The sequence below is a fragment of the Drosophila mojavensis genome, unplaced genomic scaffold (assembly GCF_018153725.1).
Source record: "Drosophila mojavensis isolate 15081-1352.22 unplaced genomic scaffold, ASM1815372v1 contig_287, whole genome shotgun sequence".
NCBI lineage: Eukaryota > Metazoa > Arthropoda > Insecta > Diptera > Drosophilidae > Drosophila > Drosophila mojavensis.
This window is the reverse complement of record NW_025318833.1, coordinates 78,995-103,731: the sequence shown is the minus strand read 5'-3', so window position 1 is coordinate 103,731 and position 24,737 is coordinate 78,995. Positions and strand designations below refer to the sequence as shown.

General features: G+C 35.3%; 1 protein-coding gene and 1 long non-coding RNA gene across 24 annotated transcripts in view; one reads left to right on the top strand and one right to left on the bottom strand.

The window, feature by feature from the left end:
* LOC122757094 overlaps positions 1 to 24,737 on the bottom strand; it is an 84,159-nt gene that overhangs the window by 27,582 nt on the left and 31,840 nt on the right. For 3 of the 21 annotated variants that reach the window (XR_006357018.1, XR_006357022.1, XR_006357021.1), the window contains exon 3: positions 7,380 to 8,137. This is a non-coding gene — a long non-coding RNA (uncharacterized LOC122757094). Of the gene's footprint in view, positions 1 to 7,379; positions 8,138 to 15,326; positions 15,343 to 15,772; positions 15,940 to 16,035; positions 17,021 to 24,737 lie in introns of those variants that run through there. The other 18 variants (XR_006357003.1, XR_006357013.1, XR_006357007.1 and 15 more) reach the window with 17 other exon arrangements.
* LOC6573895 (putative inorganic phosphate cotransporter) lies at positions 14,403 to 23,966 on the top strand. Of its 3 annotated transcripts, none has more exons than XM_001999918.4 (4): positions 14,403 to 14,595; positions 22,024 to 22,195; positions 22,282 to 22,418; positions 22,487 to 23,966. In XM_001999918.4, exons 2-4 carry the CDS (start codon positions 22,165 to 22,167, stop codon positions 23,771 to 23,773), a joined length of 1,455 nt encoding a protein of 484 aa, XP_001999954.1. In that variant the 5' UTR covers positions 14,403 to 14,595; positions 22,024 to 22,164; the 3' UTR covers positions 23,774 to 23,966. The 3 variants fall into 3 exon arrangements, with proteins under 3 accessions (XP_001999954.1, XP_043864385.1, XP_032583879.1); XM_044008450.1 differs by lacking the exon at positions 14,403 to 14,595 and adding an exon at positions 15,176 to 15,254; XM_032727988.2 differs by lacking the exon at positions 14,403 to 14,595 and adding an exon at positions 17,765 to 18,111.

Below are 24,737 nucleotides of genomic sequence, written 5' to 3'. Positions count from 1 at the left end.
ATTTATGACACTGGCCGAACAGTGGCCCGCGTAGCAGCAGACCCTAGATAAAACCCAATTCAAATGCAGTAGAGAAACCTATTTTAGCATTTACTTAAAAAATTGAGTATTACAAAATAGAATTACTGAAATACTTTGATATATTAAAACTGAAATATCTACAAGTCTGTTTAGCCAAGTGTTTGTTCCAGCCAATCATATAATTGTTCCACAGTGCACGGCACCGTGGACAACGGCACAGCACACAAAGAGCGCTCTCAACTGAACGTTGACTTCAACTTTTATGTATGTATGTACAGTAGTATGTCCAAAGTTAACATCAACTGATCAACTGATGTCATCATATCATATATATGCTTTGTAGCTGCTCACATGTGGCCGACCGGCAAAAGCAGTGTTAGTTCATTGTCTGCTTAAGAGCTAAGCACTTCAAGCAGCAACAACAACAACAACAATAGTAAAATAAACAATGAACTGTGTACTTAACAGCTCTCGGCTATCTTAGATGCTAGAAAGTATTTATCTTGTACATGCTTAGCCAAATCTTTGCGTCTGTTTGGCACAAGTTTTGCATATTTGATGATTTTGCATAGCAATTACCACTGGCCCTAACAGACCGTTGACACTTGGCTGTCATAGTCCGATACTATCGGCAGATCACTGCGAATGGCCCACCCAAAATAGATTGTGTTAAACAATGCAAATGACACGCAGCCCATAAGCTGAGACGAGCTGCTAGACAAGCAGATACTTAGCCGCATATAATGGAGGTATAAATATATACATACATATATATTTATAATATATGAGAAGGGCCAACCACGAAGAGCATTTGATGTGACTTTATGGCGGCTGCTGGCACCATGCCCAAATGAAGCGCTCTCGGTGGTGTCACTACTGCAAATGAAATCCAAACTAGAAATATTCTAAAAAAAAAAAAAAAAAAAAAAAAAACGAAGAGGAACGCAGCAAAAGAAATACCACTGGGCCAGAAATCTCAATTATTTGCAAAACATGTGTCGACTGTAGATGCGCTTCATGTTTGGCAATCCGTCAGATGCGCGTGCTGCTGTGGCTGCGGCTGCGGCTGCGGCTACGGCTGCTGCTGCCTGATGTTGCTACAGCATAGTGCTTTCCATCTAAGCGACATGCGGCCATAAGTCATCAGCACAGAGCAAGCTAAAGAAACTTAAATTGAATTCTCTTAAGCAGAGCAAAGAAATGATACGCCAACTAAAAGTTGAAAGTACATTTGCCATTCGAGCTGTCAAAGGCGAGTGTGCGACAAATATTTTTATATAAATATTTTAGATTGAAATTCAATTGCGAATCAAAATAAATAAATGGCAGAATGCCCAGAGGCAAAAGAGAACCTGTTAAAAACAAGTAAGCCGGCAAAAAGCATTAGTTAAATTGAATTCACACCAATTCAAGTGCCAATCGTGCACAAACGCCTTGCAATCTTTTTTGCCATGTGCAAAAGCAACTAAGATTTAATCACAAAAATCTTGACACTTCAATTAATTTAAGATATGATTTATAAATATTATTTTTTTTAGCTACTTGTTAAATTTGATACACTTTTCAGTACAGTGAATATATAATTTTTTTAAATCTCTCTCTCTCTCTCTCTCTCTTTCTACTATATTTTTTGTTTCGATTGTCAGCTTTCTTTCCGTCCCTACTATCTTTTTGATTCGATTCTCATCTCTCTCTTTCTTTTTGGTACCGTAAATTTATGATCAATTCAGTTTTCAGCTCTCTCTCCCTTCCTCTGTGTCTCTCTAATATATGCATTCTTTCGATTGTCATCTCTCTCCCACTCTTTTACAATTAATATGATTTTTTTTTTTAATATGCATACACATACTTACTATGTAGTCAATATAACCTTCAATTTAATCTCTCTGTTCCTCCATAACTATCTATCTATACCTCTCTCTCTTTCTATTTATATATCTATAGCTCGCTTCTTCTCTCTCACTCTATTCACTCTCAAAATCTTTCTCTCTCTCTCGCTCTCTTTTTCTATGTACTGATATTGATAGTAGCACTTGCATTTATGAAAATCGCGTAGAAGAGCAAATCTATCAACTGGTTTTTATAATATATATTTAGCAACATCTCTCGAAGTCTAATTTGTGATAGTTTACTCTGTTTCACTTTTCCCTCTATTCGAAACAACCAGCTCTTTACTGCAGATTTACTCGAATGTTAACAAATTAACAAAAATACACACACAATCGTAAATATGTATATCTACGATTACAAAACACCGTCGACTTACATCTTTTTGTTTGGCCAGTCTATGGCACAAGTAGAGTGCAACAAATAAACCAGAATGCATATTTGTAATGCTAGAGTGAACAGTGAAATTTCTTGGATGCTCTGCACTTGGCACATGCCAAAAGAAAACACATGAAAAGGTTATGCCGGGCCAGTACTTGACCAAAAAGCACTGCATTATGCAAAAAGTAACTTTAACTTAATTTAAAAGTGCCACTGAGTGGAGGAAGTCCACGAAAATCTCTGAGCAACAACAACAGCAACACCACTAGCACCACCAAAAACAACAACAACAAACAACTATGTCGACCGCATAAAGATTGAATGCACTGCACAAAAGAAACAAATTCCAGTCTCGTGCATCCGTCCGAAGAATGCACTCGGAAATGCTCAACATACAACAAAACGAAGAAGAAGAAGAAGAAACAAAAACACCAAGCCAAGCGCAAGTGGTGAAAATCCTCGGAAAATCCATGCGGCGACGGCCGCCAAAGACAAATGTGGGTCGCAAGCGCAAAGTGCAACAACATGCACACACACAGACAGCTAGCCACAGAGGGGGGCCGTAGAGCGAGGTGTGGCAGCGACAGATGGCGAAAAGATGCAGCTGGGAGATATGGGCACTGGGCGTGCAGCAACAAGATACCGACGACGCGCCGTTGCCGCACGCGGCACGCGGTAAAAACAACAAGAAAACTAAACCATGTTGTTGTTGTTGTTGTTGTTTTGTTTTTGGTTGTTGGTATTATTGTTGTTGGTGTTTTTGTTTTTTGGCACTTGCCCTTTAGCCAGAAAATGCAGAGCCAGCCTCTTACCCAGCGCCCTGTGACTCGTTCTCGTTCTCTCTCTCTCTCTCACTCGCTCTCGCTCTGTTGCTGTCTGGAGTTTGGCTTGGCTCTTGCATTGCTTAAGTGAAATTTAATGATATTTTTACAGGCCAACTTGGACCGGCAACAGGTGCTGCCACTGGCCAATTTTCTTTACTCTTCGCGGCTGCCTCTGCTGCTAATTTGTTAAATTGAAGTTCTGATTCTATTGTCTTGCCAATGTATTTAAAAGGTGCTAGCTGACAAAAAAAAAAAAAAAACAATTACGAAATGACCAAATGGTCATTTCACATATTTATAAAGCAGCAATTAGACGTGTGCGCGTTTTTGGTAACGATTTGTGTTAGATGGAAATACAAACGTATAAATACCCTATCCTCAGGCGAATGGAGCACTTTACTCCTTAAGTTTAATGATTATTCAACAATAAAATCGGGTATTAGCTTTAAATCAAATTTTAGGAATCTCTTTGTCCGATCACAACAACAGAATATGTTTGGCATGCAACTCTTTTAAAAGCTAAAACTATTTGGGAATTAAATATTCAAGGGCAATGAACCCAGTGATCAAACCCTAGACAATGAAATTATACACACAATAAAATAAGCTTAACTCCGACATGTGGTTAGCTGAAGCAGTCTGGTGTTAATGGATTTTATATATAAAATAATAAAAAAAAAGTAATAAATCACTTAAAAGCAAATATAAACAATAAGTACAAAACAGATACAAATAAAAAAAAAAAAAAAAAAAAAAAATTATCTTTATGAAAAAATGATAATAAAATAACTCGGACATGTTATTTACTAAAGCAGTCGTGTGTTAATTGAGTTTGAATATATAAACAAATAATAATAAAAAAAAAAAAAATTAATAAATTAAAATAAAATTTAAAAAAATAAGTTAAAAAATTAAAAAATAGGTAAATGACAAAATCAAAAATATATAAACAAAAAATATATATTTTAAAAATAAATAAATAAATAAAATGAAAATAAAAGCAAAACATAAAAAAAAAATTTTTTTAAATTAAAAAAAAAAATGTAAAAAAAATGTAAAAAAAAAAGTTGTAACTATTTATTGTCATGTGCTCATCTGAATAAATAAATAAAATAAAATGTTAATAATAAAAAACTAAATTTCAAGCAATATATTTGGTTAAGCCTCAGAAAATGTAAAACCTATTTAGTTGAGCAGAACTGTATATATAAGATCAACAAAGACCGATCTAAAATATCTTCAGTAAGAGCATTTGAAGGCCAGCTGATGAGCGGCGCCCACGCGATTAAAGGCAATTGAAATAAATAGAAAAGCAAATGATCTAACAGCTCATGCGACATTTGTAGAATGTAGTACTACAACATCCACAAATGAGTACATATGTATTGCATACATACTGCTGCACATATATTATACATAAATTCGGGACTGTCACATTTTGGTTACAATTTGAAATGTTTAATGTGCGAATGCACTTAAAACTGCTGCGCTGGCACCGTCTCTAAACGAGTCTACAGTTGGCCATTGAGCCAGCCGCAAACGCAGCACGCAACACGAACATTGTGACATAGGACTCATGTTCCGGGCAACTATACGATGGGTAGGCACTCCAGAGAGACTGGGAGTTTCAAGTGCTCACATACACAACACAAATGTACACATACACACACTAATACATGTGCACATTTAGTGTTGTTTGGGTCGTGCATATGTCGTCGGACAGAAATGCGAGTCGCGTGGGACCAACCAGTGCTTTGGCCCCTTCGCCCAAGTCCAAGCGGCAATGGGCCAAAACAAAAATTAAAAAAAAAAATAAAAACAGCTGACCTGTCATTTGATGAACTGTGGAGCCAAACAAGCGCTTATTTAAATAAGTCTCGCAATTGTTGTTCCACTGTTATTGTAGCTGTTCAGCTCAGCTCAGTTCTATTTTTCCAGTGCGCGCTTGCGTCAGTTTTCGCAAGAAATCAACAGCAACAAGCTGGCAAATAGACAACTCTAAATAAATATATAATTATGCATATTGTTTAGTTTAATTATGAAATCCAAGCGAGCGAGACAACGGCTGCTCTTGCATTGGGAATAGAAACGAAACGAAACATAATGCCGAAGCATATGAATTCGTCATTTCATAGAAATGTAAATACAGCTGACAAAATTCGCTCTAAATATGGAGTATATAAATTAGTAAAAATTAAAAACGGAATCCATTTGGTTGTGCACTCGGCTATTTCCTTTTAAATTGTTGCTCGAGTAATTTTTATTTACAGAGCGAAAGCTCGCTGTAATGCTGGCATTATCTCTATAGATTTTTCGCTTTACGAAATCTCCTGCTTTATTTCATATCTCACAATATCCACTCTACAAGTGAGTCAAGATCTCAGGCAAAACTCAATTGCAAATGCATTTCTCAACTCTATCAACTGCAACTGCAATTGACAACAGGTGTTGCCAGCTAAGATTGCCAAGCAAAAGTAAACATTTCGCCTTCCGCTGTCCATTCTATAATGATTACGATGGTGCGTGCTTGCGTTACGCTAAGTGAGTTTAGCCATTTCTTGGCATTCAGCGAAACGACGACAATGACAACCACTAAACCACAGCACCCTGAACCACACACGCGGGCGAACTTGGCTACAAACATCTATTTAGCATGCAAAGGCGGTTGCCGACAGCGACTAAATAATGTCTGTGGATATGCAAACAAAAGGAAACTAAAGGAGTGTGGACTGGCCACAAGGCATGTAAAAATAAACACCCCGGCAGAGGCAACGTCTGAGCACATATGGCAAAAGGCAATCAAAACAGGTCTTAACATATGTGACATATCATTATCTAAAGATATCTATATCGTATATCGTAGATCGAATGTTACAGACTAAATGCTTTTGCGGGATTTTGTTTCAAAGTTCTCTTAAATTCTTCAGCCTATGAAACAACTGTGTAGCAGAAATTAATTCTTTTAACTAGAACTGTGTTTTATACTACTAAATTAAATATTTATACTGATGGTTAAATTGACAGCTTTCACAGTTTGATTCATTTATATTTATAGTTTTATTTATATGTCTGATTTCCAATACTAAAATTAAAGGGGAAAAATGCATTTTAATTTCCATATATTTTATTATATTCCACTATTATATACAGACGAATAATATGAATCATATTTACCGCAAAACTTTATACTGAATGGTAAAAACTTTGTACTTTCTGCATAAATGAAAGCGACAATCGCATAGAATTTTAGTTAGAGGCAAACATTACATTCAAAAGGAATTTGAAAATAGCTGCAACTAAAGTTTTGTTAAATTAAAAACAAAATTGTAATACAAAAACTTTAATTGAAGCACTGCCAAATATGCATTCGGCTGTGAAATATTTAATTATAGAAAAATAATGCATATTTCATATAGCATAATAAAATGCTCATGTAAGATTCTGAATAGATTGTGAAACATTTAATTATAGAATAAGAATTCACTGGAAATATAACGTATTAAAAGTTGATGAAGATATTAATGAGCTTTACATTTCTTTGAAAGAAATTAGAATAAGATTAGCAAGTAGCTGAAGGCCTCTTTAATTATTAATAAGTTAGCGCTTAAATAAATAAAATAAGATTATCAAGTAAGAGTGCTTTGTAGTCGAGAGACTGCTCGACGATATTCTTCGAATCTGTACAGCAATTTATTTTATAATGTAGCCCCTATTATACCACAAAATCAAAGTTGAATAATCGATTATTATCGATAATAAGGAAATGGGATGAGCCATATATACTTTAGTTTAGGTTTGCCTGTTTATGATTGTTGCATACATTTTCACTGAAACATCACGCGCTGATTTCCCCTTTTCAATGGATCATACAAATATCAACAATTAAGAATGAAAGATGTTGCCTGAATATTCGGTTCTACAGCTTGATAATACCAACTGAAAAGGGCATATTAATCATAAATGACTGCACCGGGACAACGCTAGGGGCATGTATGTATGTATATATATATGTATGTATATTTGTATTTGACTTATTGTCAAAGTCAAATGCATGAATGAATTTATCACACAATTATATGAACTGCGCGTGTGAGTGTGTTTGCTCTGGTCTCTCTGCATATGTGTGTGTGTGTGTAAGCGCGTGCATAAGCTAGAGATGACTTCAATTGATTGTTGGTTATATGGGGTATATGTGGTTTATCATCATCGGTTGCTAAAAGTTTATGAATAATATGAAATCAAGTTTTGGGTTTGCTGATTACTCACCCACTTTAGAGAAACCCACACATGTGAGCCGGCTTTGTTGGCTGGCGCGTTCGTCTAGCAGCGTTTGTCGATGAATGTTTTAGGTATTGTGTGTTGCTCCTACGTCTCTCTTTTTGATTTGGTTTTTGTTTTTGTTTTTGTTCATATATCGCGATAACAGAAAACTACTGTTAGTGTAGAAAAGCAATTGGTAGTAATTGCGCCACATGCAAAAGAGTGCACCTAAATACACTCACACAAAATTAGGAAACAATAAACTTAACACAACATACACACACACTCTCACACGCACTCGCATAAATAAGAAAAAAATATATATATTCAAAAACAACAACAACTAAAATCACACGCCACGCAACAAGTTGAGTTTATTCTATAGATAGATATAGATATGCGGATTTGTATTTATATGTGGCGTCTATTTCGACCACAATTGGTATATTTATAGAGAACGCACAGTTCGGCGATAATTAAGAGCAAACTGACACTGAAAACGATTTCACTTCAAATAATCCAAATTTAATTGGCCGAGATGTTGAATTACTTTTGATCGAATTAATTGCAAACGGGGTTCTGCTGCTGCTTCTGCTGATGCTGCTGCTCATGGGTTTCCTTTTGTTTATTTTGCTTCTGATTATTATTTATAATTTATTTGGATTTTTACTTTTGTGTGTATATATTTTATGCGCTGTTGGCTTTTGTATGGGGGGCTAAACACTGCACACGATACACGAACGTGATGTGAGGGGGGCGGGCGCCTGTAAGAATCGAAAGAGAACAAAACAATTTCGATATATGAGACACCAAGTTTTTGTATATGGTTTTTGCTTTCATTATTATAAACAACAGTATTTCGGAAAAATTGGGGGAAATATATATTGGATATATTGAAAAATGTAGTAAGCAAAAGCGCAGATAAGATCGGAAAAAGATAGAGATAGAGAGGGGAGGAAAGACAGGGACACAGAGAGACAGAAAGAGAGAGAGAGAGAGTGAAAGAGAGAGATAGAGTGAAGAAAGAGGGAGTAAGCTAAGAGTAAGACAAACAGACATATACATGAAAAGAGAAAGACAGAGCGAGATAGAAAGACAAAGACAAGACAGAGATAGAGGTACATGTGAGGATTATTGACAGCCAGCAATAGAGAAACAGTGAAAATGAGAAATATGGAGAGATCGAGAGAGATAGATATGAAGTAAGGCTTTTTAAATATATTACAAAATATCAGTAGTCAATAAAAGTTATTAAGATTATAGTTTAAAGGACAGAAATCGCTTGAATGCAACAGATTTAGGTTCAACTAATTTTATATTAACATACTGATAATGGTGTGTTTGTGTGTGTGGCGTGTGTCGTAGAAGTGTGTGTTGCAGCGTAGGCGAATGCACATTCGATGCCTCGAGAAAGGGAGAGCATATATGCATATCATATATATATATATACAGTTATAAAAGTGGAACCAATATTTTATTGTGAAAGTGTCATAAAAAGTTGCTGTATCAATGTTTAGAAAACATTTCAAAATAACAAGCACAGCGATGGAATATGGTGTGGGAGAATGAAAGGCAGTCAGAAAGGGATACAAAGAGCAAGGTAGACAAAAATAGAGAGACAGGGAGAAAGTGTGAAACAAAAAAATATAACAAAATTCACAGCACAACAAGCGCATAAAATAGAATAAATATATAAATATATAAACATATATATATATATATATATATATATATATATATATAGTTTTTTAGGTTTATATATACATGTCATAGCTATTTGATTTAGCTTTATATATATATATATGTATATACATGTGGGTAGGCATGGTAAATAGATGTGTTTGTGCAGGAGAGGATATGTATTTTATATTTATTAAATGCTATTTCATTTTTGTTTTTATTTTTTTATTATTATTGTTTTATGCAGTTTATTTGTTTGATCATCGCATTTAATTTGGTGGTTGTGTGGTTTACAGTTGAGCGTATAAACAGAACAATAGAGCAAAGTGTGTGAAAGAGTTGGGTTCAATTGATACACACGAGTACACAATATAGAATAAGGTTGTTACAAAACAAATATATAATATATATGGTTTATTTTGTATAGGTTTTAAACCAGTTGCATGGGATAATAGTAATAAATGATAAATTTTATATATGGATAGAGATATAGGTCTATAAAATATTAATAAGTGCTAAATGCTTTAACATGCCACTCACAAATTTTTAATGAAGAGTAATAATTAAATATATGAAAAGCAACATTTAACCATCATATAAATTAGAAGTGTATATGGCTTATAATAAATTTAAAAATACTGCTCGAAAAATATAAGATGATTTACTATAAGTTAAGGGGACAGAAAAAAACTTCAACACAAACTCGAAAGAAAAACCAGCCTAGACTCAACATGTGATAGACTCTGCACCAGAACCAGAATCAGAATCTCTGAAGTTTAGTGCAATTTAGCTACGTCTTCAAGCACTGGGAAACCGGAGAAATGCAACCCTAATTACGCATTCAGATTATTCTGTATCTGCAGCCCCTTTTCGGGTTAGATTGAACAAATTGTGTGACGTACACAGGCCAAACAAGGAAAAAGAAAAAGTGAAGTAGGTAAGCCCAAAACCAATATACCCTTTCAATAGAAATGTTAATATCTGAAATAGAAGCATATATATTTATAAATATAATATACTACATTTTGTTGAATATATTGAAAACACATTTTCTGGCTACAATGATAAAAATAAACTTCCCAACAATTTTCCCAAGTCTATAAACAGAAAACACTTTTAGCGTGTCAATTAAAAAAACTAAACAGAAACATAAATATACCCCACATAAATATGCCCCATATCAACAAGAGTATTAGAAACAGTTAGCCGGCATTTTCCAAACAGCTGTCGCATCGTTTTCTTATCAATCAAATACACACGCACACACACACACACACACACACACAGAGGGAGTGAAATGAACAGAAATTCCTTGTGATATTTTAAAACCGAGGGGCTTATGTCTGACATTTACGTGCGTGGTGATAAAAGCAAAGCACCGCAATTCCAAATAGGTGAGAACGAAAGACCTCAACGCACTGACCAAACCAAAAGCAACAACTGTCTGTTTTGGGGGAGCCGACTTTGCACCTTTCCACCTTCGGCTAGCTGATTGAATGTGTATGATTATTATACAAATCAACGAAACCGTAACGCCACATATTTCTAGCCACAAATTGACGCCCAATATGACAGGCCACATCATCGGCTACACAGCAGCGGCAGCGAAAGAGACCGCAACAGGACATGTCTCATTTGCATATTTCAACAGCTCAACAAATTGGCTCATCAACGAGCCCAAAAGCATTTAACGCTTTCCCAACCCACACTCACCCTCACCATCACCATCACCATCACCATCACCTCAATGCTTCTCTCTATCTGTTTGAGTGATCGATCATGTCAAATATCAATAAATATTTATGCAGACAGATGCTGGGCATGTGTGTGAATATTATTCACTATTCACTATGCATTTTCAAAAATCCAACAGCGCGAACTGATTAGCTTTTATGTTTTACGACCGTTGCGTGAGGCCAACAAAAATAAACAGAAGAAATCTAAAATCAATATAATATATTTTTATTAAAGCTGCTTAAACTGAGAAACGAGAATCAAATGTATGATGATTGTAATCAAAGTTTAAGGCGGGTATTCGAATGAATTTTATACTCATATTATAATTGTTTAAACGAACAAATTTTTGTCATTTAAAATGATGAATCAGAATTTTAAGGGGTTCCGATTTTCATAGCTCTGCTATTAGCTATTAGTATGTAAATAAAATACTAAAAGCAGAATCAGATTAATAAATTTTATGCAAATACAATATCTAAAACATTTTACAGAAATTTAAATGAATCAGAAATTTGTATTTCATAATGAACGAAAATCACAAATACAATTTTTGGTCTTCCTTTTTTTATACAAATCAGCAGGCAAATGTATTGCCAATTTTAAATATTTTCATATTGAAGAATTTAATATCTCTGTTTAAAGCACTAATAGCATAACTAAATCAAATCGGAATCCCTCAATAACTATAATTGACAACAAATTATTCTTTTAAATCTATTTCTATACAATTTCTAGTAATTATTCCAATCCCATAAATATAATATATACATAAAATAATTATATAAATATAATTATTTATAATTATAATAATTTTTATAAAATTATTAAATTTTTTTTTTAAAGAGAGATTTTTTGTTTTTAATTCAATTTATGAATCCGAGATTGAAAGGGTTAAGAATGTTATATTTTTGCTTTTATAATGTTATATATTATTTATATATAATACAGTTACTAATAGTAAAAGTAATCGATGACTTGAAACGAGCCTAAATAAATTGGGCTTGCTCTATACGATCGAACTCTAATTGATTCTGAGAACGATGTTCTCATACGTATGGCAACATGGAGAAACAGCAAGTAATAGGCAATGATCGAGAATATACATGTACGTATCAAAACATATATAGGTATACCCAAACATATAGGGTATACCCTTAAAAGGTGGCACCTGAGTGACTATTAAAAATCGCAGATAGTTCCAAGAAAAATATTTACACAATTTAAAATTAAGGAAATGTAATTATAAATCACAAAAATTATATAAGCCTGACTTTGCAATTGTGTGAGATTTTCTAGATGTTTAACAACTTGGTAAGAAGCTTATGTGATGTTCTATAATATATATGTAGGCATTGCATAATGTATTTCCATGTCTGTTTGGGTCTGTTTCTTTGCCCGTTTCTCAACTCTCATTAAATTTGATGGTAAAACCGGTTGGCAATTGGCTGCCTACCAAGAGCAAGGGCAATTTATTTCAGACATTAGAGCCAAAGAGTAAAAAAAGAAACAAAATTATATATACATATAGAAGAAAAAAAGAAACGACCAACACATTAATCATTTCCGAAATGAACGAAAATCACAACGCAACGAAATTCGCTTGAATTTATGTATCTGTATCTCCATCTATTTATCTATAAGTTACGCATGTGCGTTAGTTAATTTGTATGGATGCGCTAATTAACCGAAGCCCAAGACTTACGCACTTGCTCTAGAGTTTCACTTCCCAGTCATGGGCAACAGACTGTGGCTGGGCGACAGTCGTAACGCATCAAAGCTCAAAGAAACTACATACAAGCTAAGAAAACATAAGCGCAGTCAACAATCACAAGATATTTAAACAGATATACACACAGACATAATTACTGTATATACGTATAGAGTAGAGCCCCGAGACCCGAAATTTGTACCCAAGGTCAAATTTCGAAACTGGGCATTCAACTTGATAATTTATTAAACGCGTTCGTTCGTTCGTTCGTGTAGAACTTGAGAGAGGGGTAAGTCGAGCGTTTGCCGTCGCGCAAGCGTATTTCACACAGAACTTTTGCGCAGATACAGATACAATATGTATACCCTGTAAACACGTCAAAGGGTTAGCATATTTATAGAAACAGTGAAAATATATAAATAAGTAGATACATTTTGGAGAGATATTGAGTTTATATAAATTTCTAATTTTATTTTATTTTTTTTTTTTTTTTTTTTGTATTCATTTCATTAAAGAACTTTAAACACAAGTATTACCGGCATTTAAATTATATTCAAAATTTTGTCTGCATTGAGAGCTTCGCACACATTTTGCAACTGACGAAACTAGAGAGACTTTAGCATATAGTTAGCCTACATAACAGTTATGTACAGGGTATGGGCTAGCTGATAGCTTTATCAACTCATTATGCATATGTGTTTATGAGTGTGCCCAAATATAGAGCAAAGAGATGTGTGACCGCATTTTGAGTGAGATCGTTCAATCGATAAGTCAACTACGAGTTTTACGAAGTAAGCAAAAATGTTTGTAGCCAAACATAAATTAGCTTTTAAATGTTTTGAATGCAATGTTGATAATGTTGATCTTATTGTTGCAGTTGTAGCTATTTGTATTAATATTTTTATTTATTTTTTTACTTGAAATACTTATTGCAACCCGTAGCCAATGAGTTCCTTCAACTCAATTCAGCTCCAGTGTGACTCAGTCCAGGTAAAACGTGTTTCTCTGCCACTGTCTTTTTCTCCGTCTCTCTCTATATCTCTCTCCTTCCCGCTTGATTCAATTAACTGCAAAAACAGCAAAAATTGAACAAAATGACCACGTCTCCCTTTCTGCTCACCTGCCTAGACAATAAAGAAGAGCGCACTGTGCACACATGTCAATTCTGTTATCGGCAACTTTTTTTCCGATAAGCTAAGTGATAAAAAAAATAACTATTTGGTTGTCGAATAATTAATGCGCTTTCAATACAAAAAATATACAATTATTTTAATTCAATTGAAAATTGCAATAAAAAATTATAGCAATTTTTAACTAATTTTACGAAAAACCTTTGTGTTATGATAAACGCATGTATCATCATGAAAGATATCTGAAGAACGTCATTATACTAGAGAGAGAATCGCCTATCAGTTGCTACACTTATCTACTAATGGGGTCAAATATATACACATTCATTTTTTCTGAATGGATATCATGGCAACTAATGTATTAGGTAAATAAATTATATATTATTTTTGGATTCCATATTAAGATAAAGAATAGAGATAATAAGTGCCATATGTATTTAGAATGCAAAGCTTGCCGATACATAATCTATGTTAGTTTTGGAAAGTTTTAAAGCAGATGTGACGTACGGTCTGCCAACTCTATACAAATATTGATGTACATATACATATGCATATACAATATATAATATATAATTATTTATGTATACGTAGAATATAATCAGCAAATGAGCTTATGCGGGTGCCGCATTAGGTTTACTTTCCATTTTTCTACCCAAACACACACACACAAAGATAGACGCGCACACACACACACACACATACATATATACATGTACACATTTCCAGACATTCTCAGTTATTTCATAGTCAGTCGTTCAGTTTACAGTCATCGAGGCACAACTGGCGTCAACACCATCATTGGGAAACTTGACTAAATCTCAACGCCAGACGCTAATTTGATATTTTAATGACTTTTGTTTGCAAATTACGCGACGTTGAGTAGTTAATGTTTCTGTTGTTGTTGTTGTTGCTACTGTTGTTGTTGTTGTTGTTCTTGTTATTATAGCTGGACAATACTGCTGCATAGGTGGGTTAAATGAGCTTTAAACAAAATAACGGCTCTTGTCGCACTAAGTATGTAACTATATAGTGTTTAGTGTGTGCAAAAAAAAATTAAATTTTCAAAAATACATAAACAAATTACATTTTACGAAAATTTATTAAAATTGATTATTTTAATATTTAATACTTTAACGTGTTTAAGTGAAAGATTAGATATTGCATTTAATTACTGTTAAGAAAAGTCTATAAACTCATTGATCAAATTCAAATATTGAGGTTAGGACGGTAAAAGCTGACCCTGACAAAAAGCTCAATTACGCGTGAGCGCAAATGCTAAACTGACTGTCAACGCAAAAGCACCAAAAACACTATCAATTTATTGTGTGTACTTATATGTCGTTTGCCTTTGGTCAAAACCAAAAACGCGACCGAGAAACACAAACGGATTGCTACCGAACCAAAATATGAAAACAAAAACAAAAAGTGAAAAAAAAAAGAATGTTAAATTTTGAACGTTGCGATGAATCAGCGAAATTATGCAAAAAGGAAGCGCTGGCACAGCGGCGAAAATCATAAACAGAGCAGACAAGAGCAACGTTAAAGGCGGCGTTGCCAATAAGGGCATAGTGTAGCCGAAATACGATTAAAGATGAGCTGAGCTGGGCTCAGCCAAGGTGAAGTGAGGTAAGCCAAAATGAAATGGTGGTTGGAATGTACAATAAGAAAATACATGCGCAAACATACATACATACATACATATATTCAGACGCCAGTATTTGTTTGCATGTAAGTGAACGCAACTGCGCGACCAGCAACAACAAAGCAAACTAACAAGGCAGGCAAGAGCTAAAATGAAGACAACAAAGCGCAATCATGAAATAACCGTTGACAATGAATGTTCAAATATGCTAGCATGTGCAAGCGAGATAGACAGACGGACCTGGTAGAGATGGCAGACAAGAGGGCAACAGGTATAATGTATGTAAATGCGTACGTATATGTGTGTGTGTGTGTGTGTGTGTGAATTTGTGTGCATATATACAAACACGAAGTTATGTTTAGGTAGAGTTTTGGATGCATGTACAAGTAGGTAAAATTAGATGAGATAACAGTGATAAGAAAAACCTTAGTATTAGTATTATAAGTAATAAAAATTATAAAATTTAAATAAAAATGCAACAAAATTAATTAAATAAACTTACAAAACAACGGGTCAAATGTTGTGGATGTTCTCGTTGTCGATTTCGAATCCGTTAAATTTGATAACTGATTTTTTGAAGCTTAGTTTTTCTTTTTTGTTGTCTTTTTCACAATAACTTTTTCAGCACGTTCATTGAAATGAAACGTAGAAAATTTATACAATGAATCACTAGAAAAGGGCAAAGGACAGAGAAAGGTGGGAAAATTACACCAATGAAAACATTACCAAACAATTTGAATTTTGGCGGCGGCAAAAAACACTTACGAGACGATATACGAGACGAGACGGACAAAAACACGAATCACACGTGGAATGCAATAAGAATGCCAAAAATGTCACAAACACAAAAAGGGGGAAAGAGGTGGGGGGTGAGGGTGCGAAAATTACGCGCGTGTTCACTTCGCTACTTCTGCTTCTGCTTCTTCGTTAACAGCGACGCGAGGACAGATAGGCGAGTGTGACCAGATGAGGACAACGCACAACACGCGCGAATTGTATGTTAAAAGGATACACGAAAAAGCTTAAAAATAAAACAAAACGAAAAAGACAAGACGAGAACAAATGCACGAAATTTTTTTAATCAAACATCAAACGAAATTGTGTGACCGAAACTGACATAAAAAGCAAATTTAACTGATTTTCTCGTTTCTGTATATATTTGTAATTTATATTATTTTATTTATTACTATTGAATCGCTATTTTATGACGTCGCGTCATTTGGCGGCATTTTTTCCTTTTCTTTACTTCACTTCTTTTTTTTTCTTTTTTTTTGGGCTGCTGCTCACTTTGTTGTTGGTTGGTTACTGTTGTTGTTGTTAATGCAATTAAATTATTTTGAAAAAATTGCCCATCGGCCGTTGCTGTTTGCTTAAACAATTGAATCACACGCAACGAATACAGCCATTCATACACATACATACACTTACACACACGACGAGATGACGGCCGCAAATTTGTTTATTTGCTTGCGCGTCTTCTTTTCCGATCGTTTTGTCGCCACAATGTAAATATTTCAATTTGATTTTGTACGCAGTTGGTATTTCTTTTTTAAAAACCGAATTTTAATGGCATTTATTGCGCTAAGGCACGCTGCTTTCGCACAAACTAAGTCTAAAAGTTAAAACTCGTAAATTTTGAATTTATTTCGCCGTCCGCAAACATGTGTACGTACAACAACATTAACAGTAAATGAGAGAATTACCGATCGCACGCCGTCAAAGAGAGAACGCCAACGAATGAATAACATAACAGAGGCAATAACATATTTCTTTTCTGCTCTGCTATTAACAGCGATCAATAAGAAAACTACCAAAATGAGTTAAAATACTCTCAAAATTGAAATCCAACTCAATAGAAATAAAAATGTTAATTAGTTTCATAGCAGCCCTTTGGCAAGCCGCAGTAAAAGGAAAATCGCCGTTTAGTGATCGCGTTTGAATTTAACCGCCATCAGGAACGTCTGTTAAAATAGGTGTTTAGATTTGCAGGCGATAGACAACGCGTATGTTAAAAGAAAAATATATAACTTAATTAAACTACACATTTTTATTTAATATAAATTTATATAATGAAACTTGTTAAAATATGAAAAACACCTTTAAACAAAACGCAAATTCCGCACAACTAAAATGACGAAAATACACAGCACAGATTGTTAACGTACTTCTTATCGATATCGACTTCAATAACCTAACCTGTTGATTTTCTGAAAATGTTAGCTAACAGATGATATACAGAAATCTATAACGATCAGCTGTTCCGTAGAAACTGTTGCAGCAGCCAGCTTTCGACAGTGTGCACACGCAGCGTTCACTTTTAAAATACGCCAAAAGGGGGAATAAAATGTGGATTTTGGACAAGTTTATCATGATGGTAAAACCGATCAATTAATTTCAATTAAAGCTACAAGAAAATGATTTAAATTTATTGAAACACCAAGCAATGTATTGAATACTTTTATTGAACGATACGCGCTTAAGCCAAGCGCTGCCTGACCTATTCTTTTTTAGATTTCCACAAAACATTTCCATGCCATTCGCCAGTCACTTTAGGAGCAGAGCAAAACAGACAGCGGGGATAGAACTTTATTAAGCGAGATTTAAATTGGTTGGCAGCGAACGTCTAAAAGTTATTTGCATAAACAAAGCGCAGTTGGCGGACGCGCTAAACGATTAAACGGAACAAAATAAGCAAAAAAAAAGCGAAAAAAATAGTCGGAAAAAATAACAAAATTGTAAAAAGTACTAAAATTGGATATTAATAGAATACACTGTGCGAAGAGCATACCCCCCAAAAAATGAACGTGTAAACAAAAGTACAAAGTCCAATTGGAAATTCGGGTAACTATTGCCATGTTCCAATTGGAATCTCATACACTCAGAGAGTTTTCAGTTAAGCTTTGCTTCGATTCATTTCATCATTTCTGTTGCATCCATAAATACACCCTCACATAACACATGTGTTTGCATATGTGTATACACACATGTATACATACATGGGTGCGTATAAATAGAGTCTTTCGATTGTTGTAGCTGCGCTGCGACCTAAAAGCTTTATAAAATTCTCACAATAAATCGGCAGATATTTTAAATTAAAATAACACAAAATGCATAAATGTATTTGCATGCAGTATTAACATGTGCATGTGTGTGTGTGTAGTTGTGGGTGTGAGAGTGTCAGATATGTGTGTTGCCTATTTGTTTTTAATAAATGCAAGCCGACTGCTAGACATTAATATAGACCCAGTGCACAGAGGCGTGGATCGAAAGGGGTCGTAACCAACAAAACTATTATTATATAGAAAATATTGATAGAAATTCTAATACCAATCCATATAAAATAATGAGTCTGTCTGTAATTTGTAATGGCTGACACCCCTTTGGCGACGCCACTGTCGTAATGAGCGGCACATGTCACAAATTTACTTAAATTAAATGTAAAACAAATAAAAACTATGGAAAATAATATATAGATATATTTATGTGCATATACATATATTAGTACACATAGCGACTGCATGATATGCTGCTCAGGTGTGGGTGGCGGGGGTGGACGGTGGGGGGCTGCGCGTAGGGGTTGCCAGACTGTCAAGCAAGTAATTTGCGAAATTTGCACTAAAATGTAAACAAAAATTCGAATGTGCAAATATTTGCATGGGACCCAAAAATATGTTCGAATATGCTGCAGCCATTGCATTGTTGCTCGCTGCTGTTGTTGTTGTTGCTGTTACTATTTGCTTTATAGCTGCATTAGTAGGCTGTAAGCGCCAGATCAGAGACGGCCAACCCAGCCCCGCCACCCCCCACCCCTTCCTCTGTCAGCAGCACAACTAAAGCACGTTGTCCGATTTGTATTGACAGCTTTTCGAACAATTGAAAAAGCATGCGAAATCAGCAACAACATTCGCATAGAGATGGCTGGCACTGAAAAAGACACAGACGCATGGTTGGGATTGCAAATTTCTGTGTGTGCATGTGTGTGTGTGTGTGTGTGTGTGCGACTGTCAATGGCACCAAAAGTATCTTGTTAGCAACACAGAGACATCTGTGTATATACAGGCATTTTTATTATTTTCTCTACCCGTTGACAGAAATCAAAAAGAGTATATTGGTTTTTAGGCTATTCGCTTGAAATACACTATATTAAAGCGTTTCTATATCTTAAAGAATACTATTAAATAAAACACAGGTGGTATTATATTATAAATATTATGCATACCGTCTGTGGGGGCATAGCAAGTTGAGTATTACTACATCTTCTACAGCTTAATCGATTTTATTCTGGTTCTATTGAACCATGCCCATATAAACATTTCAAGGTTATATAGGAACATTCCAATCTTACAATTACGATTGTCACATAACAATCTCTGTTAATTGACCAGAATTGAATGATGTAAACGGGACTAGAGGCGTGGCAAACCCAAGAAGTTTACTGTGCTATCTAGCTCTGCTCTCAATCTATAGAAATTAAAATATTAATAATGATATCTAGTTACAGGTCTTAGCGAAGCACAAATTATTCATTTTAACAGGTGAATCTCTTCCGAAACCCTTTTTACGGAAAAGTTATCCCATCTATTTTTCACAAATTAATTTCAAATTTTGTTTTAGCATGAGCAAGTATCATGCAGTCGCTAAAAATCGGCTATAATGGTCGGTTCTGCTTTTCATTGATATTGTCAACCAAATTTTTGAGCACAGCCAGAGAGCCCCACAGACACACAAACACACAAAACAATCGCCGAAACAATGCAAGAAAAACAAAAACTAAAACAAAAACAAACAAATAAAACTTTATGCCGCTGCTAATTCCCTGCCCCAGTTTCAATTTTCAATCCCGTTTCGCCTGCTGTAAACAAATGTTTCCGCAGGAGCAACTTGATAGCGCGGATTTAATGGGATTTTATTCCCCTAAAAAATGTTTATATAAATTTAAAAAAAAAAAAAATATATATATATATATATATATATATATATATATATATATATATATATGTATATGTATTAATATATAATTATCTATTTATATTAAAGTCTCTTTATTTCGTCTCTAATAGAGAATCTCTATTCACCTTCAAAAATCTTTCTGTTTTTATTGTTTTGTTTATTTTATTTTATTTATTTTTTTTTTTTTCTTAACAATATGTCTATTCAAGAAAACACAACAAGAAAAACATTTTATTTATTAAAATTTTGTTAGAAAATTTGCCATTTTTCGCTGTGTTCTATCTGCCTTATATAAATAATTCAACCTAATATTTGTACAGATATTATATTATTATGACTGATAATAAAAATATATGTTATGAAAATATCTAACAACATTTTTTTTTTATATTATATATATAATATATAATATAATTGAAATTAAACAAAAAATAACATTTTTAATTATAAATTTATTTATTTATTTTTTATTTTTTTAATTTCTTTGTGCACAGCATTACTGTAGAAACTGTAACTGTAGGAACCCTTTTTTTATTTATTTATTTTTTTTTTGAGCTCAAAATTACTGTAAGAATTCGTATTTACATTTTAATTATCCACTTCCTACATTTTATATTACTTTTCTTTGACAAATATGAGCATTCGCTAATTTATGAACTTTTGAAATAAAACTATTTAAATACAAAGTAATTTTTATTAGCACAGAAATTAGCAAACTATGAAAATAGAAATGAAAAAAAAAGAACAAAAAAAAAGCTATTGTTGTACAATATAGAACTAGTTTATTTTGTGTGAAACCGTAAAATAATCGCGAAGCTATCAAAATATATTGCCTTTTATATATCAAGTAAAATATATCAATTATTACGCGATAATTGCTCGACTAATGAGCTGGCCTTTTTATTGCTCACATGAATTATTTATGGCAATGAGTTTTTAAGCTTTTGTCAACTCATTAGAGTTTTTGTGAAAGCTCGTTTTATTATACGAAAAAATTTGAATGAAATTAAGTGAATCAAGCTGAGAGAAAAATTTAGTTGTTCGTAAATTTATGGTAGAGGTAAAAGAGGCGGAGCAGAGTCCATAAGTGGTATAGCTAGTTAGTGCGAGACAGCGAGCTCGTGAAGCATACACTCTCAAGAGTCTTATAATTGTTTTTATATATATATAATGTATTTATTATCGATAAAGATAGATATTTTGATATGCATGAGTATTTATCAATATTTTCTTGAATTATTTATTGACAATAAAAATGTATTTATACATTATTATAGATATTTACTTCAATTTGTTCATTATCAATCAAAATAGATATTTCTATATATTGTAATGGTGCATTTATTAATAATTCCTTTAATTGATAAATTCATTTATATATTCATAACATTTGATATATTGAAGGATTGATTGATATGTTCTTCAATTTATTTATTGTCAATAAAAAATATGTTTCCAACATTTTTAAAATTATTTATTAACAATAAAGATTGATGATTCGATAGACTGGAAGCTGATTGTTTTTTTTTTTTTTTTTTTTATTTTATTTTTTTTTTTTTTTTTTTAATTCTTTATTATTAATTAAAATTAATATGAGCAAGTTGAATTGATATTTCGACTAAAGACTAAAATGAATTCTATAGATAAATGCATTAACTTTGATTCGATTTTGTTTAATATTTGGTATATCAAATAGTAGATGCTTTGAATCTCTCTCTGTCCCGTATATCTCCCAGTTGGCCTTAGCACTTTTACTTGCTCTACAAAACATGTTTAATGCCGCTTAACTCTTCTTCTTTGTAGCTGAGACAGAAACACAAATTGAGAGTCGCCAAAGCAAAGCCGAGCTAGAAATTGTTGCATTTGGACTTGAGGGGATTCCAGAGTTGGTTTTGTTCTCTTTTGCCCAGTTTTCGACAACAACAACGAAGCCGCTCAAGCAGAATGACCGACACGGATGTGGACCTAGAGAAAGGTGGGTGTTGCCTGCAAGGGGAAATGGATGTGGAAGTGGAAATGGAAATGGAGAGCATGGATTTTAGTGTCTAATTTGCATTTCAGTGCCTCGCCTTGGACTGCGTCATCTGCAGGCTTTGCTGCTGTTCCTGGGCCTGGTCGTTAATACCACACTGCAGTTCAATGTGGGTGTGGCCGTAGTGGCCATGACAAATGCTACGTCCGTGAATGTTGACGTACCCGTAAGTGCCACGCCCCATCTGAGATGCACAATGCCTACGACTAAGAATTGTGAAATTCACTTTTGCAGCACTACAACTGGACGGAGCCAGAGAAATCCTACGTCCTGTCCAGCTTCTACTGGGGCTCGGCGCTGACCCAGTTTGCCGGCGGCTATCTATGCAAGCGCTTCGGCGTCAAGTCGGTGCTCTTTCTGGGCAGCTTCGGATCGGCCTTGCTGAGCTCCGTGACGCCGCACGGCATCTATATGGGCGGGTGGCGCGCCTACTGCTGCATACGCCTGATGCAGGGCCTCTGCCAGGGCCTCACGCTGCCCTGCATTCACCAGCATCTGGCCAACTGGGCGCCAGCGGTGGAGCGCACGCGCCTAGGCGCCTTCGCTTACACGGGCTTCGATTGCGGCAACGTGCTGGCCATGTACGCAGCCGGCATGCTGGCCAGCTCCAGCTGGGGCTGGCCGGGCATCAGCTACGTCTCCGGTGCCGTCGGCCTGTCCTGGTGCATGCTGTGGCTGCTGTTTGGGGCCAATCGGGCCAGCGAGGCGCCTTGCATTGGCCGCGCCGAGCAGCGCTACATCATTGGCGACCTGCAGCGGAGCCTGCGGCGGGAGCGCAAGATGGCCATACCGTGGCGCGGCATCTTCACATCGGCGCCGTTCTATGCGCTGCTCTGTGCCCGCTGCGCGGACACGTGGGGCCTAGCCACGATGCAGACGGAGCTGCCCTCCTACCTGAACGGCGTGCTGGGCCTGCAGATGCACAGCAATGCGTTCTTCTCGGCGCTGCCCTTCCTGCTCATGTGGGCCATGTGCTACGTCTATCTGATCATTGCGGACGTGCTGCTGCAGGGACGTCGACTCAGTTTGACGGCGCTGCGGAAGACTTACAACAGCATCGCCCTGTGGACACCGGCTGTCATTATGATGGCCCTGGGCTTTGTGGAGGCCACACAGAAGCCCCTGGCCCTGGCCCTGGTCACGCTCAGCGTGGGCGTCAGCAGTGCGGCGACAATTGGCAGCGAGCTGAACACAATTGATCTATCGCCTGTCCATGCCAGCATACTGTCTGGCATCCTGAGCACCTTCACCAATCTGGTGGCCATGCTCACGCCCCTTGTGGTGGGCGTGTTGGTGCAACATCCCACTGAGCGCCGCGAGTGGCAGATTGTGTTTAGCATTGCAGCCACGGTGCTATTTGCCGGCAATATCATCTACCTCATTTGGGGCACGGCCGAGACGCAGCCCTGGAATGACAATGACACCAAGAGCGAGGCGGGGAGCGAATTCGAGGATGCCAAGCTGGAGATAGCTCCAGTGGAGACAGCTCCAGCTTACGAAAAGACACGAACTGCAGCCTGATTACTTAAAATATGCCAATCCAGACGTTAGCCCAACGTAGGATCGTATTCTAAAAGCCAAAACTTAAACTAATTTCACATAGGTTCGATAAGTCTAAGGCTGTAGAATGAGAAGACTTGAAGCCCCTTCACACTTATCCATTTATATGCCCAAATTGTTTAATAAAGTTTCCTTATGAATACTTATAAATAAATATTTATAAATATTAATTTTTGCTAATAGAAAGTTCCTAAGTAAGTTAAATAAGCAATTTTTCTATTTCAATGATATTACACTACATTTTTGCTAAGCCTAATAATTATTATAGAGTATTAAAAGAAAGAAGAATAAATCAACCAATTTTAGAAATTCAAATAAAAAACTAATTCAGAAAAAGTTGCTAACTGTAAAATCATTTTAAGAATTCAAGCTTTAATAATAAGTAGAAAACTTTTTTTTTAATTCAGTAAGCAAATCTAAATAAAGAGTTAAACAATTTAAAAAATTTTGTTACATACATACATATGCATATATGATATATGTATATGGTTTTACAAATATGATTAGGTGGTCAAAAAAAACCTTAAGGCCAAATTGGCCTGGCCAATGTAGTAGAATGTTTGTATATGTATATGTCGGAGCGAACTGTATGCACTCACTGTATGCGCGCGTTGCTGTTTACTGTGTGTGTGAGTATGTGAGTATTCTGTTTTGGGTATTTCACAAAAAGCATAATTTCATCACATTAGTAATATTGCATCAACCGCTAATTGTGCTGTGATTGGTTGGTCGCATTTTGTCACTTGAAGAAGAGCCGTTACAGCGCGACGACAGCGTTGTAGGCTCTAGTTGAGTGTGGTTCGGTGCGAGGTAGAGAAACAGGAAGAGTCAGTCGAATTTGGAATCGCGAAGCCTACGCACCGAAACTCACTGCGCTTTAAAGAGAATGGAGAGCGAGCGTTCTTTAACATGTATCTACATATAT

Coding starts and splice junctions, on each gene's coding strand:
- LOC6573895 (XM_001999918.4), top strand. CDS start 22,165: ATGACCGACACGGATGTGGACCTAGAGAAAG. Junction 22,196..22,281: donor GGATGTGGACCTAGAGAAAG/GTGGGTGTTGCC, acceptor TTTGCATTTCAG/TGCCTCGCCTTGGACTGCGT. Junction 22,419..22,486: donor CCGTGAATGTTGACGTACCC/GTAAGTGCCACG, acceptor TCACTTTTGCAG/CACTACAACTGGACGGAGCC.